At 42.4% G+C, this 18,948-nt stretch overlaps 1 protein-coding gene across 1 annotated transcript in view; it reads left to right on the top strand.

The window, feature by feature from the left end:
- The window catches only part of LOC144822312 (DNA-directed RNA polymerase II subunit RPB11-a), a 37,441-nt gene extending 18,873 nt beyond the window's left edge, over positions 1-18,568 (top strand). Inside the window, exons 2-4 of the mRNA XM_078679666.1 lie at positions 788-877; positions 14,099-14,273; positions 18,229-18,568. Of these exons, the coding sequence (XP_078535792.1) occupies positions 788-877; positions 14,099-14,273; positions 18,229-18,264 (301 nt within the window). The 3' untranslated portion in view covers positions 18,265-18,568. The remainder of the gene's footprint in view (positions 1-787; positions 878-14,098; positions 14,274-18,228) is intronic.
- Positions 18,569-18,948: the final 380 nt, after the last annotated feature.

Genomic DNA, 18,948 nt, shown 5'->3' with positions numbered 1-18,948 from the left:
ACCCAAAGTCTAATCCCACGGGGAAGAAAACATAGTAACTCCGATCTAGACTTTGCAGAACTTTTCCGTAATTTAAACCAGGGGTCTCCAAGCTACAGCCCGCATGCCACATCCAGCCTTTTACAAGATTTTATACATCCCGCAGCAACTATAATAATATTTTAGAGTATCTAGGCGCTAGACTCCAACATTTTTCACAGGCATTACCGAATATGCATCCTAAAAGAATATGTTGAAAATCATTTTGTTATACCACTGCACAATTCCTCAGGATCAAAGCAATTGTCTACTAGCAATAGAACATAAATGATACAGTTGCGTTGTTTGAATACCTTTGTGATTCCCCTATTGTCATTGGTGTAAATTCATATTCCGGTTTACTAATTTAATGATGCTTGTAGTTTGAGATTTATATGTAACATTTGACAAATGTATAATTTAACAGCAGTCGACTGGCAATCTAAAGTATATTTCCCAACTGCTATAACAGACTCTCTGGCAAGGGTGTGAGGGTAGTTATCGTTACCGATCAGTTTTAGAGGCTTGTAGACTATTTTGCAAGCTACATTTCACTGCAGCGTTTACCTTTTCCCAGCACTCATACAGGGTAGGTTCCATTATGTAAATATCAGATAGTCAAGAGATGTTTCCCAGACTTGTTTGCTAAAGGTCAATGCAGGAGTTTTGAGAGGCGGCTAACACAGTGTGAAAACACTGTGGCATTTAATAGGGTTATCAGCGCACTGTTTCAAAAAAATCTGTGGTGTCTTTTTCTCTTTCTGCGTAGGATTACAATTACAAAGGATACGAAAGTACCAAATGCCTGTTTATTTACTCTAAACAAGGAAGACCATACGCTTGGGAACATCATCAAGTCGTAAGTAAAACAGTTATATTTTTCACACTTACTACAGCTGTAGTAAATGAGCCACTTAAATGTATTAATGCTGCAAACCACCCTGCAAATTGTTGTTCTTGAAAATATGTGGCACTTGCTTTTGCTAGTCCTTGAAGAAATGTGCAGTCTACTACTGACAAATTGTGATTCAAGTTATGCTGCTCTTTTTACTCAATACAAAACGTGGGGGCACCCCTGTAACTGGAGGAACCAAAGAAAATTACTGTTGACCTGGGGAACAATGATTCCTTTGTAAATGTTTTTTTAAAGGAATCCGCACTTAAAGAAACGCATAACGTGTTGTCTAAAAGAGTCCTCAGTGGGAAGATACTCTACTGGTTTGATCCATAAAAGACAGCACAATATCGAAAGTGAGACCAAGGTTTTTGGCTGAACTGACTGGAGCAGGTGGAGGCCAAGTTTACTTAGCTGCCAGACCAATGGCAAGCCTGTAAATTGTCCACCCATGATCTAATCCTTGTTCTTGTCACAATTACATTTTAGGGAGGAGTTTCTAATCCAGGACGTGGCTGCTATTTAATCGTAGTGAAAATTAATTTAGGCAGTGTCTCAATCATCGTTAAAGAACACAATGATTTGTGTGTCATCTTCATATGGTGTTAATTAGCAGACAAAGGGTTTGGAAGACTATGGATGGGCGGGGAAGTTATGGAACATGTGATCTGTTAGACTGAAGCATTGGTATGTGGCACTACAATATCAAGATGACTGATAAGTGTGTCTTGGGATTCAGTGTCTAATGTTGCCAAGAAGTGCCCTGATGGAATACCTAACTAAAGTCACTTGAAAATTCTGTTTCTGTCCTATGGTTCGTGCCTAAACGTGACTGAGTGGAGTCAAGAAGATTGCTGGATTCGATGAAAGAACAATCTATTGCCTAACTTCTATTTCCAGATTCTTGGATGAAAAAGAAAGTAGCAACATGCGGTGATTCGTTTTTAAGAATTGTTTGATCGGCAAGAGTTTTTTTCAAGAGAATTAAGACTAGCTTCTTTCCATTCAGAGGGAATTGTAGCAGAGTTAAGTGAAACATGCCAAAGAGAACTTAATGCAAGGCATAAGACATCTGAAGTCTTAACTAAAATGTACACAGGAAAGGGATCAAGAAAAGACCTTTAATTAGTGGTGTAAATTAAGGTTAACGGAATCAATAGAAGTTTGTTGGATTGCCAGAGTTTAGGATGGAGGACAAAGGACAGTTGTTATTCCTGCCCCAGATTTAAAATTGCTCTCAGTGTAGATAGCTGGCTCTTTATATAGTATACCAAAAAGAGGTATACTATGCAGTGTCCAGGTATTCGCTTATGAGTGGACAGGGGCTTGCTCTAGCAATCCTAAGGTGCTCTTTTAGGGGGTAGTGTGGGCGAGCAGCCATAGGCTTATTGGAGAGGAGTGAATACACACACAGTCGATAAATGGTACACACAATTCAATAAGGAGATCCACACCATATTATAAAAATAACATATATCTTTATATATATTTAGGCACCACAATCATTACAATCAGTAAAGTAAGTTTCTTTATAAAAAATATTTGTATGTTTGAAAAATCAAGACTTAGTGCAATTTCTTAAGCGGTAATGTTATCCTATGAGGGAAAATACATATACTGCATACAGTTACTTCACAGTGACTTACGGGACCAATCTCCTGGACCTAAGGTGATTATGGGGCAAGGTCCAATGCAGCACTAACAGGTCACCTCGTGCGACACAGGTGCGGTCGTATACATTGGTGCAATACAGCGTCAGCTACCCAATGTTAGTCAATAGAGATCAGTCTGGTCGAAAAGGGGCTGCAGGCTTGGACTGGGGAACCAGTCAGGCTGAACCAACAAGTGGTCTCACAATGCTCAGGGACACCATTTGGTCCTCTTCTCCTTGGGCTGGGGCGGCCAGGTACACAGGAGTTTGGAGTTGTTGGATTTTTGTCACCAGAGACACTTGCGGTAGAGGTGGGCCTTCACAAAGAAACTTCAGGCGGCGGTGGGAAGTCCTGAGCTGGGAAACCCAAGGTGGGTTTCGAGTCTGGAGGGTCTGGGGACCACGCTGGCCCACTTCAGCTCAGGTGCGGTCGTATACATTGGTGCAATACAGCGTCAGGTACCCAATGTTAGTCAATGGAGATCAGTCTGGTCGAAAAGGGGCTGCAGGCTTGGACTGGGGAACCAGTCAGGATAAACCAACAAGTGGTCTCACGATGCTCGGGGACACCTTTTGGTGCTCTTCTCCATGTGCTGGGGCGGCCAGGTACAGAGGAGTTTGGAGTTGTTGGATTTTTGTCACCAGAGACACTTGCGGTAGAGGTGGGCCATCACAAATAGACTTCAGGCGGCGGTGGAAAGTCCTGAGCTGGGAAACCCAAGGTGGGTTTTGAGTCTGGAGGGTCTTGGGACCACGCTGGCCCACTTCAGCTCGGGCTAGGCAGCACAAGTTTCATTGGTGCTTTCCGGTGGCCGGTTCTTGGCAGTCCAGAGTCCTCGCAGCTATCCTGGGGTGCCTGCAGGATGCAGGGATGTAGCTCTGCTACTCCATAGAAGTTCCTGGGTGAAGGCTTGAAGTTGTCCTAGTCTTTTGGAGGAACTGGCAGCTGCTGGACGAGTTATCTTTGGCACAGTTGTTAAGGACAGCATACAGGCCAGAAGGGTTGTCACCAAGTCAGTTGCTGGTGTTGGTCTTCTATTCTTGTTTTTTTGCGACTCTTCAGCATCCTCCTTCTTTTAGATCAGCTGGATCTTATTCCCTGGTGCCACGGGCCCCTTAAATACTGAATTTAGGGGCGTTAGGGGAGTGTAGGGTTGTAGCCAATGGGCTACTAATCCCTGGCGTCACTATGTTCCCTATATGACCACTTCCTCTTGGAAGTGGGCTTAACCCTGTTCCAGAGTTCCTAAGTGTGCCATCACAAACATGGCAGAAATCTGATTTTCGTATTCACTTCAGGTAGCCCACCTTAGGGGTGGAACAAGCCTGAAGGTGAACATGCCTTCTCTGACTACTACTTTTACCACCTGTCCAGGACCAAAATAGGCCCGGGACATCAGGGGTCGGCAACCTCTCCTGTGAGGGAAGCCAGGTTTGCATACCAAAGGCAGTGGGATCTTTGATGCACAGGCTTTGTTCCTGACCTCCTGAGAGCAAAGACCCTCACTCCTGGGGGTCAGAAACTCATCTGTTGTGGCAGGTGCATGTATGTAGCTGTGGAGTTCTTTTTCACAAGTATCCAGCCCATGTCCTTAAAATGGCTTCCCTGGTCACTTGTACTGGCAGCAATTTAACTAACCAGCCCAGGGGCATATCTTCTCATGCAGTATGGTTCACCCTGCCTTATGGCTGCTGTAGGGGTGCCTTGTCCAGGCTGAATTCAGGGTATGTGGGCATGGAATACAGGGATGTGTGCCATGTCGGGTTTCCACTTTTGTCTGCACCAAGACAAGCAGCCTTCAACGGCAGTCTGCCTGTGCTTGGTAAGCAGTCCCTTAGGGTAGCACAGTTCATGCTGCAGCACTTAGGGACCCTCATTAATACCCCATGCCCTAGGTACCAGAGATAGCATGTACTAGGGACTTAAAAGGGAGGCTAAAGGTACTAATAACACAACAATTCCTCGGGTCTGTGATTAAACAAAAATGAGCTTCCTCCTCACAGTGAGGAGGTTGTATCCCCCAGTGGGACTAGGCTTTCCCATTGGGTGGAGAAACCCATATGATGAAGCATGCCACCTATAGTGGTTGAGGGTGTTCGTCCTTAAAGGGATTACTCCCCTGTGGAGACTTAGTGAGACCTTGGTACTGTCAGCATTCTGCGTGCTAGCACAGACCCGAGGAATTGTTGTGTTATTGGTGTATATGAATAGGGGACATCTTCCTTGCAGGTCTTTAAATCTTTCCCTTGGACCCTCCTTTCCGTTTGTGTGTGCTACTAATACTGGGCTAAACGTACTGCTAATTGGGGTACAATTGCACAGTTTTAGGGAAATAGATCTGGCACTGGGAACCTGGTTAACAGGAACCCTTAACACTCCCAGTCAAAATTGCATTGAATACCAGGCAAAAAGTTTGGTTGACCATGTCAAAAGGCGCACTTACCTACAATAAGCAACCATTTTGTAGCTCAATGCGACTTTGAGTTGGGTCAGGACCGCAGGAGTCTCAAAGCCAAGTTTTTTTTCAAATAGGAAGTCAAGCTAGGGAAAAACCATGAGATCAGCCATTTCTTCATTTTTAGGCCACGATCTAACATTAGACATAAGACATAATATATAGGAGTCCATTCACATTGACAAACTGGAAAGGGAGAGATCAGGAAGGAGTTTAAAACCACAATTGAAGCCGTCTGCACTAACAATGGCTGTGTGGGCAGGGTGAACTTATGTAGTTGCTCGCCGTTGAATACCAGAGAGTTCTCCAAAGCATCAGGGGTTTTGTCACTAGGTGTTGCCGTTGAGCTAATGGGCATGAGGCCTTGCCTTTTATGTGCTAGGATTCTGAAATTTCAAAGGCCTGTCACAACAGTTCTTAGAGCTTAAGAATAAAGCAAGCCACAACTGGCAGCAAAATGTGATTGATATTGTTTGGCAGAAGAGCTCTGACTGAAAGTCCATGTAAGTTTAAATAAGTGTAAATTATCGATCTTGTCACTGAAATCACGGCGACCCCTAAGATAGACTGCCCGCCACAGGTTATGCCAGTTAGAACGTCAGTGATAACTCCATTATCTACCATACCCTTGATTACAAAGGAGAGGTTGTCTTCCCTTATGGGGCGGGTCAAGTCGGGCTCCAGGTCGGATCCGTGCTCACCTGAAGTGCTTAAACTTGCATTCCCTGGCATCGAGGAAGATGTGCTGAGCCTCCTAAATCTATCTCTACAGGCAGGACAAGTGCCTGCCTCCTTTAAGGAAGCTCAGCTGATCCCCCTGTTAAAAAAAAACGGGGGCGGATGTGAAATGTCTGAAAAACTTCAGACCAATCTCCCAGTTGCCGTTTTTGGCGAAAGTACTGGAGCAACATGTTCTCACCACTTTGTCGGAACACCTGGAAACCAATATGTTGTTAGAGCCGAATCAGGCAGGTTTTCGTGCGAACCATAGCACGGAGCTTGTTATGCTGTCGATTGTAGATGAGCTTAGGAACAGAGCAGACAAGAAAACTCCGGGTGCCCTGGTGCTGCTGGACCTCTCCGCGGCATTTGATACCGTGTGTCATGAACAACTACTGTCGCGGATGAGGGATTTCGGCATTCAGGGCACAGCACATGCATGGTTCACATCTTTTCTTCAAGGGAGGATGCAGAGAGTGCAACTAGGTGACCTGCTTTCCACTGCAACATCGATCACCTGCGGAGTACCGCAAGGGTCTGCTCTGTCACCCCTTATGTTCAATATATATCTACAGCCTCTGATTCGAATGCTCAATCAAATGGACTGCCAGGTGTACAACTACGCGGATGACACCCAACTTATCATCCAATTGGATGATAGTCAGGATGCCTCTGCGAGATTGCGAGATATTCTGAGAAGCACAGCTAACTGGATGTCCGGGAACTCCCTAAAGATCAATCCGGATAAAACCGAGGTGTTGCCAATCACCATCGCTGGCAACCCATGGAGTGATCAATTTTGGCCCAGGGAGCTGGGTATGCCCCCGGAACCGGCGGCAGTGGTTAAGAGCCTGGGCATCCATGTGGACGGTAAACTGTCCATGAAAAAACAAGTCACAGCTGTGGTGGGCACCTGCGTTGGCCTCCTCCGACAACTTAGGAAAGTTTCCTCGTTGCTGTCCTTTTCTACCCTGAGGAGTGCGGTCTCTGCTATGATTCTAGCCAGGTTGGACTATGGCAACTCGTTGTACATAGGACTACCACAAAGACTCCTAAACAGAATGCAGATTGTTATGAACAATGCCGCGAGACTCATTTTTAAAAAGCCGAGGAACTTTCATGCATCCCCCCTCTTGCGTGAACTACACTGGTTGCCAGTTAAGCAGAGGCTAATGTTTAAGGGGCTATGTATTGTCCATAAAGCTCTTTATGGCAGGGCACCTAACTACATGAAATCACGTCTGCTTCCCTACAGACCGGGAAGGTTGCTTAGATCTGCAGAAGCTTTCCTCCTTGTCCAGCCACGTTGCAGACTGGCTACTGTGGGAGGTAGTGCTTTCCCACATACTCTCCCAGCTCTGTGGAATAAATTGCCATTGGAACTGCGGAAAGACACTAAGCTAATGTCTTTTCGAAAGGAATTTAAAACGGTGCTCTTCCAGCAAGCGTGGGGCTGTCTTTAATTTGTAACCAGTTGTATCCTTTCGAATCGCCTAGCGGACCCTGTCAAAGCGCTTAGAGACCTCTGGGTTATAGAGCGCTATATAAATCAAATAAATAAATAAATAAGTATCTATGTATTGTATACATTTTAATTAAAAACAAAAGGACTTGGCTAACACCTAGAAAAAAAGTGCAATAACTTGTATGCTTCATGATGAAAGGGCAATTACAATTACCCATCATGGCGCTACGGGGACCCAATAGTGTGTGTGTGTATGCATTACTGTGCATACATGTACATTTGGCATTTTACGGGTGTAATTTTTTTTAATTCATTGTTCAAAGACACACCAGTCTGGAAGCTGTAGCAAAAAAATTATTTGTGATTTAAAGGGTGCAAATGCGCAATTAAATACAGGAATGACCTGACTGCAAATGGCAGCTATTGGACCCTCCCAAAAAATCGAATATATTTTTTTAAAGAATGTTGCGTCACAGGAGGGACGGCAGGAACAACTAGTTCTTTGGGTAAAAGTCAAAGCAGAGTTGGTGGGAAGCAATAGGGAGACAAGCAGGGAGCAGAGTAGGTGGTTGAGGCAGGTGGGCGGTGAGATACAACAAAAAAAACAACCTAGGTCAAGGAGGGGGAAGCAATGGATGAATTTGGGGTAGGGTGAGGAGGGAGCAACACAAAGCATGCGGAGGGTAGTATTTTGAGGGAGGATGCAGTACGAGGGAAAGTACAAAAAATAGTGAAGCTTTGACATGAAAAAAGTTATCCCTTAATGTGAGCCGTGGAAGGATACGAGCCTTCCAGTTAAAGGAAGGACAAAAAAACTATGCCCTATATGAGGGACAACCATAAGCAGAGGAATGAAAGCCAATGAATAAGAAGCAAGTAAATGAGGGTGACCAGAAAGTCAACTTGCTGTATGGAGTAGGATGGCTCTTTGCCTACTTTGCCATGGTCCACAAGAGGTCTTTTGACAACAGACCGCTAAAAGTCTGTTGGTGAGATCTAAAAAAAAAAACGAAAACAAACTGGACATCAGCTACTGTAGGCCTATGGACCTGCGTAATACCCTTGCACCATATTGAGAACAACTACTTGAGAAAAAACCCAAACAGAAGAGTAATTAAAGTAACAAATTGCTCAAATGAATCACTTTAGTGCGGCCTTTGACTCATTCTCGACAGCCACACTCCCTTTTACAGTGCAGCTGCCTCGAATGTGTTGACTGCCACAAAAGAAAAGAAAATGATGCTGGTGCAACATTTCCTTTTCTAAAATCAAAAGTCTAGATGCGGGAGAAGTGCTTCTCTTGTGTCTCAATTTAGATTTTTACATTTTTGTGCGCTATAATGCCAGCATGCGGATGTTAGAACAAAAGTAAAATGAAGGAAAAACAGCACTTATAGTGCTAGGCCCAGTTACCCATGTGGGGTACTGTTTTTCTTTTTTTATTGGGAGAAATGTGTGAATGCTAGATTATAGGAATTTTATGGATTCTTAGCCAAAGTTTGAAGTTTACAGCGCAATGTGGGTAAGAAAAAGTAGCAGGATCCACAGAAGTCAAACTACCCTGTACTCCTTTGGGTTTTTGAAATCTTTGGGCTTGGCGGGTTTCCCTGGGTGGCAGCCAAGTCAGAAGCCCAAATTCCACAGCTACCCAAATAGCGAAAAAGTGTTGTTTTTCATGCCAAAAATGTAATGTCTCCATGTTATGTTTTGGGCCTTTTTCGTCTTTGGTGTATGTCGAGCCATACAAGTGGGGTATATATTTTATTAGGAGTAGTGTGGGAATCATACAATAGTAGAACATTTGTTGTTACCAATTGTATTTCTCTCTGTTTTGTGTTCCAAATGTTAGCCAGTGTGCACGAAAGAACACATTTTGTTAAATGCCCTCTGAATAATATTATAATCTGGGTAACCCCAAATTCAGAGGTGTATAAAAATCACTATTCCTAAACTTCGTATCTTGTGCACATTTAAATGCATAGGTTTCCATCTTGTCCATTTTACATTGATTAGATTGTACCATATGAATTGCTGCATGATTGTTACAGAATGGAAAATCATTATAAGCTGCAGCTCTGATGTGGGCTCTGGGTATTGAGTATTTTTGGACAGCCAACAAACAAACCATGTATTCCAGTGAAGGTTCTGACTGACGTATTGCTGTGCTACTTTTATAAATAGGCAATCGAGGGAAATAAATTACAAACGAAAACGCCACCAATTGCGGTTTTTCGTATGTATTTTCATTTTTTTGTTTGCTAATGTTTAATTTTTTTTGTGTTGAAATATTTTATTGAATTTTATAATGATAATACATCATGAGAATAAAATCGATAAACAAGGAATTACAGGAATAAATAGATCTTATTAGATATAAAATAGTAATAGGCATACAATATTGATATTTAAATCAATATGCTTATGAAGAAATATGATACAGATGGGCATTTAGATAGTTGAACAATTGAATAAACAAATAAAACGTACACTAATACCTAATGAAGGATAACCTTTAAGAAAGAAAAAAGGGAAGAAAAAGGAAATTGCATAAAAAGTAAAAATAAATGAAAATGTAGACAGTATGAATAATAAACTTTGCTCTAATTTTTCTGTAATAACAAACACCTCATTGTGATAATGTTTTTAAATTTTTTAGTAAATAATATTAGCGATCTAAACAAATGACTCTTTGCTGGTTTTCAGAAATGTACCAATATCTGGGTTCATCCCTGGGGTTCCCACCTCTTTCCACTACAAACTGCAAGTAGGTTGAAACCACAAAAAATTGGAAAATGGACTAGTGTTTTTCTTTTACAACTTTGCATGTTCCTAAAAAGTGAGAAGAAGGTGATCTTAGTACAGCAAACCTTTTCTTGATCCCTTATCTAAGAGAACAAGCATTTGCAATGCAATAGGTATCGCATTTTTAAAGTTTGAGCTATTGGCATTGCTAAATAAAGCAACAGCAATAGCTCTAATTTTAATAATGCAAGACCAATTGCATTGCAAATGCTTGTTGTTAAGTCCCAACTGAAACAAAAGCCCTACAAGAAAAACAGAAAAATTTGCTTACATGGCCCATTGAGAATCGTATCCATTAAAGATTTTTAAGATATCCACCAATTACGAAAAAAAGTTCGATTTGGATTTCTTGCATATAACGGTCTCTCATGAATATCATAAAAATGTAGAATGGATGTGGCCCTCGTGTACACTTCGGGTTTAGACCATGCACCCTGACAGTCATACGGCAGATAAACAGTATTGTTTTTGAGTAAACTAATACAATTACTTTGAAAAATGACACAGGCCACTGAATAACGTAAAGTTAAACAGTCAAACACAATGAAAAATATAAAACGGTGTAAATGTTTAAAATAAAGCACTTTAAAAATGGATGGTGTTTGGAGAAAAGTCAATTTCATAAAGGATAATTTACAATATTACGATTTGCAAGTATCATAACAGTGAATCAACTGGCAATGGGCTTCTAACAGGGTTTTAGGAACGCGGAACTGCAGCAACTTAAAACAAGCATACAGACATGCCAGATAAGGCTCTGTTGCTGTGAGGGCAGTAATGATAATGCAGCAGTTTTATTTTTTGATGACTTATTCGCAATATCAAAGAAAACAGATTTCCCTCATGTTGGATTCCCATGGTTACCAGGAAATGCGAAAACGTGACTGCAGCGTGGTTTGAGGGTCATTTCAAGAGCACCCAGCCGTTGGAGAAAGGCTCCATTTTCAGGCAGAGCTGGAAACGAAGCTCCAACCGGTCCCTTTCAGATCAATGGGAGCGATCCAACGAACATTTGAAGGTCATCGATAAAGGCGCGAGCAGGCTTAATAGTACCCGCAGACCAGCTCAGCAGCTCTCTAGTCACTCGGTGGGTGCTGCTGAGCGCATCGCTTCGTTACTCAAAAGTGCACCCTCACATTAAAAGTGCCAGAAGTATAGTGACACAAACAAAATCCCATAAAAATCCTGGTTTTACATCCAAAACAAAATACCGTTCTAAGTAACCAATGTGCCTTCAATTTGCTAGGTTTCACTGTTAAAAACACAACAAAATAAAAGAGTGCAGTTATGCTGGGGGATGCTTCGCCTGTCTGCCAAAGGTTGTGGGGGTTGCAGTTTTATATGGCGGGGAATGGTGAGATTAAGTGATGTGCCCGGAATCACAGGATGCCCCCCAGGCTCACCTATTCTGTCTCCAAGCGGTTCTTGGCCTGGTTTGACTCCTCCAGCAGGCCCTGCAACTACGTTAGGTGGTCCTGGTACATCGCTTCCTGCACACAAAGCATCTTGTTCTCATGCTGCATCCGGACGATGGTCTCTCTGAAAGGGGAAGTGTTGCCCCTGTATGAATGACAGAACCACGCCCGACCTTCAACGCAGCCGAGGCATACCTGACAGGTGCACGAACACTCCTGCAGCTCAAAACATTCCAGGACAGGAACACGCCTACGGCCTACCATCATCCCTGCCAGAGACGGAGAAAACTAACTCAATAAAAGGCTACCAGTGGCCCACACTGTACAGAGGACAAACGGGCACCTGAGGTGGCCTTGCTAGAGGGCGCACTCCGATTCAATTAGCCTATGGGCGGACTAGAGTGCTGTACTGGACGCCCCCTCGCATGAGTTAAAAGTGCCAACCAGTTAGGGTCAAAAGAAGCAATTGTGGCCCAAATCTGAACCCCACAAGCTGAAGGCCACTTGAATTTGCATCATTCACACTGACCCACGCATCAGGTTACTCGGTCAGAGGCCCGTATTGTCAGTTACAACAACTAACTCGCACACTTCAGGACAAAAATTACCTGAGCTCCGTAGGGACGATCTCAGAGCCCAGTTGTAGAACACAGTGAGAAAACAGTGCCAAGCGATCGCTCTTGCAAAACAAACACGCCCTCGAGTGGTGTGCACACCCCACAGCGAGACATGTGTTTTCAATTATTACGCCAGTGTCTGGGCACGATAATTGAAAACACATGTCAGCAATGCTCGTAATAGACACCAATAGGCCATGGGCGGAGCAATGTGCCCGCTTTTGGCCTATTGCGTGCTGGCTTTGTAAAAAACGTGCACGCACAGGCCAATAACGTGCCACCAAAGGAAAAGCACACACTCGTGCGTGTGCCGTTCCTAGGTCAGTCTATGAAACCCCATTTTTACCTATTAAATGTCTCGCAGTGCTGCGCACTGCAACGCTAGGCGCGAGACCTAAAAACACATGCTTTCTTGCATGGAACTTTGTTTCGCCCCATGAACAAAAATTGACATAGTTTGGTTATTTTCTCTGTTCCCTTGTGGATGAGCCACAAACCCTGGGTACTTTAACAAATCCCTAAAATGTGGATAAAAAGGGATGCTAAATTCACTAGAATACCTTTTGTGGAAAAAAAGATGTGACAGTTTAAGCCAAAAGTGCCCCAAACATCCAAAAAAAGGTCTGGCACTAGAGGTGAAAAGCTTCAGCATGGAAGGTTTTAAATATCAAACAAAAATAAAGAACTGTTTTTGTATCGTGGCTCATTAACACACTTTCACCGTTGTGAATAGTTGTTATCCTTGATGTATGATAACAATAAACAGATTGACAGGTAAACCAGGAAAAGTGAAATGTAAACCGATCTTGTTAATATACTTGATGTATTTATGGTATTTTGTCAGCAACCTTTAATTTAGTTGAATCATAAATACTGTTTTGCTGAAATCTACAAGTTAGGAAGCTTTTGGATGTGTCATTGCAGCAACTTATTAACAATTAGGAAAGAGTATAAGTGTGCGGTTCTAAGTGCTGGATAGAAACAAGTTAATATTAATATTTGTCTGTGCATAGTTTCAGTGGCCCTGCACATATTCTTTAAACCCATGACGCCGCAGTGCTCGTGTGCGTCGGGCGGCCAGGGGCCGTCCAGTCTGCGCACGTGTGTAATTTTGCTGCACCGCGGCAAAGTTCCGGCCGCGCCCAAGGGGTTAAAGTGAAGTGTATATTCTCAACAAACATACACAACTTGAATGTTATACAAAAGATGGCAGGAAAAATCTGTGGGCGACGTAGCAGCTTGGAAAACAACATGACACCCTTTTTCCTAATTCTGTCCTCACTGCTGTGCTCAAAACAAACCATACTGTTACATGATTTTATTTGATGTTTAGTTTATCATTCATTGAATAGTGATGTGTACATTTTTATCCTGCCACCGATGTTACTTTGACTCGTAAAGTCAATGGTTAGACTTGGTTGGCAGCTCTACAGCCGGTCTCCCCCTAGTGCATGCCTATTTTTCCATCTTAATAGTTGAGATGCGATTTTAATTTTATTCCACAGTTTGGTGAGGCGCCTCATTATCCGCTTTATGCTAGGATGTGAAGTTATTCAGTTTGCCAACAGTCATAAGAGTCAAGACAGTAAGAGAAGTTGCAGACAAAGATCAAATTCTTTCATGTACAACATGGTAAATATTTCTGATGGCCTCGCTATAGTATAGTTGGTGGGGGCTCTTGAAATGAAAGCCTGGCTTAACTTTAATGTTTTTAGATTGATGGGGCATATTTTTTATTCCTTAATTGTAAAACAAAGTTTATTATATTTAAGGAACTGAAAAATGCTTCACGGGGCAGTGTTCTCAGTAGCTTAGATTTTCAAAAGTGTAAGGCGGCTGCCACAAATCTTCATGCATGTGGTATTTATTGGTAAAACAAATAAAGCCAGGAAAGTAATAGACATGGAACTTGGCCCTGTGCTTCATAGGACTGTCAAATGGCATTTTGCAGTTTGTGCTCCATGCATAAATGTAATGCATTTGCTAACAGTAATAGATGTCTGTGTGGGATCTTGGAAGAATCATGCTTTGCTTTAATAATCCCCTGTTTTTTTTACAGTCAGCTTTTGAAAGACCCCCAAGTGTTGTTTGCAGGTTACAAGGTTCCACATCCTCTAGAATATAAAATTGTAATTCGAGTACAGACCACTCCTGACTACAGTCCACAGGAAGCATTCACCAACGCCATCACTGATCTCATCAGCGAGCTTTCCCTGCTAGAGGAAAGATTCAGGGTATGTCTTTTTGTTTGTTTCCTTATGTTCGGGTTTAATTTCTTAAATAACGTGTTTTCCTTTTTTTTAAGAGCTTAAATTGTAACAAAATGTTTTGAATAATGATGTTGTTACTAAGCTGTCTTAAAAGGCTTTGCACAGATGTCACTCTCTTCATGAAGGAGCACTTTAATTCTAGTCGCATGCTCAAATTACATTGGAATAGTCTGCGTAGTCTCGAATCTTGAGATTGAGAAGGGGAACACATACTCCCAGTGACTCTAGTTGAAAAGTAAGAAAAAACGAGATAAAGGAAAAAAGTTAACTTTTAGTGATAAAAGCTGAGAAATTGTTCGAATAAAGACGCAGAGGGCAAGAGATGCATGTAGGATTAGGTTGGGGCTAAACCAGGATTAGGATTAAAGAAACTAAAACTCCTTAAACCCTCCGCTGCTTGCGTCGGCTAACGGCCGTCGCGCGCACTAACTTCGTAGTGCTGCACACGTCCATTGGCCGACGCAGCCCCGCCCACTGCGCTAAACAGCCACACCCCAATTAGCAAGGTTTAGGGCAAGGGATGGGATTTAGCTAAGGGCTGCATAGTGACCAGGCATAGATTTAAGGCTGTGACAGAGTAAGGGAAAAACCTTAGGTCGGGTGAGGGATAATTGTTGTCTAGTGCTCCTATTAAAAATAGGAGCAGGATAAAATGGCCTGTTTTAGGAGTTACATTTAGCAGATATGGCAAAATAATGTATTTATAGCTATGATTGGAGGGTATGCTATACGAAAAAGGACAACATTAAGGCTGTTAAATGTGTGGACATTTCTCATAAAATGTTTTCTTACTATTTGCAATTACCATTAAAGAATACATTTTCTCACTTAACATTTATTACAGTATACCTCACTAACAGTTTTCCCACTTTTTTATGGACACAATCAAAAACATATCATTTAACATATATAAAAACAAATCTCCATGCTTCTTTCCTGAAGTGCCTCTAGTAACCACCTAAGGTGTACTGCGCTCATAAGCCTAAAATGGCTTCATATGTGCTTAAGAAAACCCCATAATGATTTAAGAAATTGTTAGCTGTTGGAACAAAGGGTCAGTGATCAGTATTTCTTTTTTTAAAATTTTAAATGTTTGTATTGAAAACATTAGCAGGGCATATGACAGGCAAATGGCACATACATTGGGCATTATAGGTTATAGTAGACGTTAGTGACATTATACACAGCAACAAAGCCAGATGTAACAATTTCATCCTTTTTGACACCTCTCTGGAAACCCTCCCTCCCCCCCACCCCTTAGTCAAATTCACTCTCCCCAACTAGCATTGGTGGATCACATAAATAACCTCTGTATTTGTGCCAGGCACCCCAAATGTCCCATTTTCGGGGGCATCCACGGTGCAGGTACACCACTCTCTCTGCCATCATAGCCGCATCCAAATCCATGCACCAGTCTTTAAGTGTCGGCACCTCCCCGAATCAGTATTTCTTTTTAATAGCGCTGTGTTTTTAAATACCGCTCAAGTAAATTGTAAAATAAGAGGGCAGCCGAATTTGTGTTTGTCATAGACGTGTTCTAGCCATTAAAATAGGCACGTTTTTGGTGTCTAAACAGTATTGCAATTAAATGGACAGAGTTTTAGGGAACAAACTTAAAGAACTGCTGTCACTTACTATTGTTAGACAAGTGGCCTATCTCATACGAGTCCATACAGAAGTTGATCACGTATGCAGATAAAATTTGGAATAGTGATGCGATATAAATTTGATGGTAATTGAATGTCCTGATATCTAGCTATCTCCGTGTTCTCTGGAGCGCTTAGTCTTCATAAATTGGTTTCATTTTATTGCTTAGATTATGGTCCCTCTTTCATACAAATAATACCTCCAAGTTATGGAGTGATTCTTTATTTATAATGCCGACGTCAGTTAGCTAAGCTAAGGATAGAACACAATTGTAAAATTGTCCATATTCTCTCCTTTATCCCCCTGTTAAGTGTCTTACTATGTGCACAAGGCACCAGGCATTCCACCAGACATACCACACACACTTCAGTGGCCGCTGCAGTGCACACGCTTATTCTAAACCGGTGCCATCTTGACAAGCTGCCTTTACCCAATATAGGAGGCTCCTGGTCTAATCGTTATTTCATCATGCAGCATCTATATAGTCTCTTCGCTAGAAACTGCTTTCTCAAGGCCTGTGCTCTTGTTATGGAAATTGACATTAATTTGGCTTGGAGCAGAGAGTATCCCTCTTTGGCACCCATTCGACCCCCCCAACTACTTTCTCAGTCTTTGCAAGAGCATATTAGTAACTAAACTTAAATCCATGGAGATCTGAGGCGTATAACGTGCCCATAGTTTTTAATTTCGAAAAAAAAAGTTCCTCCCACTTTTTGTCAAAGGAGAACTGTCCCAGGTCGTTGATTCTGGCAGTTGAAATGCTTCAGCTGAAGTGTAAGGCAGAGAGTCTCCTGTGTGCCAGGGTGCCTGCTTGCCTGAAAGAAATGTAAATGTGCAAAACTAGTCAGTCTGCAAATGTAAAGGGTGCCTGGAAGCTGGTATTTGCTTTAATTGATGGATTCACTTGAAGCTTCCTAATGACACACATTTTATTCTTTTTGTGAGGCACTGTATGGAAGCTACCAACTAAGCTGCAAAGTGTGTGCATTTAAAAGACCGTTCTAGAAAAACACTGCACTATGTATAGTTTGCAAAAAAAATATTAAGGGGCCGATTAGGATGGCGGACGGACTTGCGTCCGTCCGCCATCCCAGAGGTGGAGGGACCGTCCGCATGGGCTGCGGCGGTCCCTCCGTGCAAATTAGGATGTGACCGCCACCCTGGCGGTCACATCCTGGATATTTAACATTGCGGCGGGTGCTGCTTCAAGCAGCACCCGCCGCAATGTTAAAAAGTGCATGTTTAACATTTACATGCACAAAGCGGCAGGCACCGCGCGGCAGGCACTGTGCATGTACCATAGGTACCCCCCCATGTGCACCCCCCACCCGCCTACACCCTGGGGGCCCGCAACGGGCCCCCAAAATCAAAAGTACACATGCTTTTCCACGGCGGAAAAACCGCCGCGGAAAAGCATGTTTACAAATGTTTCATAATTTGGCTGGCGGTGTCTGATAGACACTGCCAGCCAAATGAGAGCTTTTCCGCCGCGGTTGTAATCCGACCGCGGCGGAAAAGCAGCGGACAGAAACCAAGACCCACCAGCCATCGTAATGCGGCGGTGGGTCTTTGGTGACTCCGCAGAGGATTTTCCGCCTCCTCCGGGCCGGAGGTGGCTTCCGCCGGCCCGGAGGAGGCGGAAAATCCTCCATCCTAATCGGCCCCCAAGTTTGGAAACCTTAAACGTTTTGCGCATTCGGCAGCCCTTATCTTATACTTTGTGTAATGCAAGTTTAAAATAATGACTTGCATGTTCACAATGCTTCGTGACCCAGACTCGGACCTTATAGCACTAAACATACACAAGTCACTATTCTTCACTGCACCAACCACGATTCAATTTTGAGGGTCTCTGGTGCAGTGCATTAACTAATAGAGGTTTTATAATGTACAATAGTGCATTTCCCACTGATTAAGTTAATTTGTATTCAATTTTAATTTGAACTGTGTTATTTTATAGGTAGCTACTGGAAGGTGTAAGAATATTTTGTTTTGTTTAGCTATGCTCACACACCCCGCAGCATCAGAGCTCCCATACTTTTTTTTATAATGCAGTTCGACCACTGCTTGAATCCATTTGGTGATATCGCGTACTATGTTCTATAAAACCAGTGTTGTTTTATTAATATTACCAGCGAGCTATAAATACTCACTCTATGAAACATTGCTTTATCTAAGCTGTCACAGCTTCTGTCTCTTTTGTCCTCCTCTCCAGTGCTGATTGTAACAGCTAATGTGTCCCAGCAACGCCTAAGCATGTTCTCTTTTTCAGGTTGCAATTAAAGACAAACAAGAGGGAATTGAATAATTGCAGTGCTGTTGACAAACTACACCATATTGTGGAGTTACCATTAAATCGGATACATTCTGGAGGCTCACAAGCTGGACGGTGTAATTGAAGCATGAAGGCCTAATGTATGGACACGTTTCCCTGTTTTCAAACTGGTATCATCTCTTGTTAAGGCATTACCCTTTTTTGGCTGTTACTATGGAAATAATCGAAGAAATCTCTGAATGTGTTCCTTCAAATTATGTTTGCATAACAGTTTTGACGAAAGCATTGCACAATAAATGTATATTTTTTGTACATACTCGGTGATGTATTACAATCACTTCTGTATTTCTCACTCTTGTTATTTTGTTGCACACCAATACAAAAGAGATGCCATTAAAGATTTTTTTTATAAGAAAGAAAAATATTCATATTTATCAAATGCAATTGAAACTTTTTTTTACTCCAAAGGTAATACTTTTTGTCTTGCGTCGACTACAGAAACACCACTTTATTTAAACTGACCCATCTGTCTCAGAGTGAAATAGTTTGCATAAAAAGTAGTGTTGTGCACAGCAGAAAAGTCTTCATTTTTTTAAAACAATTTTTATTGTTTTATACACATAGAAGACGACAATGTGACGAAGAACATCAGTAAATCCATCCCCTCATACCCACTGTCTCACATCAATTACATATACGGTGGAGTCTACCTTTGCC

This window comes from Lissotriton helveticus, chromosome 3_1, assembly GCF_964261635.1.
Source record: "Lissotriton helveticus chromosome 3_1, aLisHel1.1, whole genome shotgun sequence".
NCBI lineage: Eukaryota > Metazoa > Chordata > Amphibia > Caudata > Salamandridae > Lissotriton > Lissotriton helveticus.
Note: the sequence above shows the minus strand (reverse complement) of the source record. Positions and strands in the feature narration are given on the sequence as shown.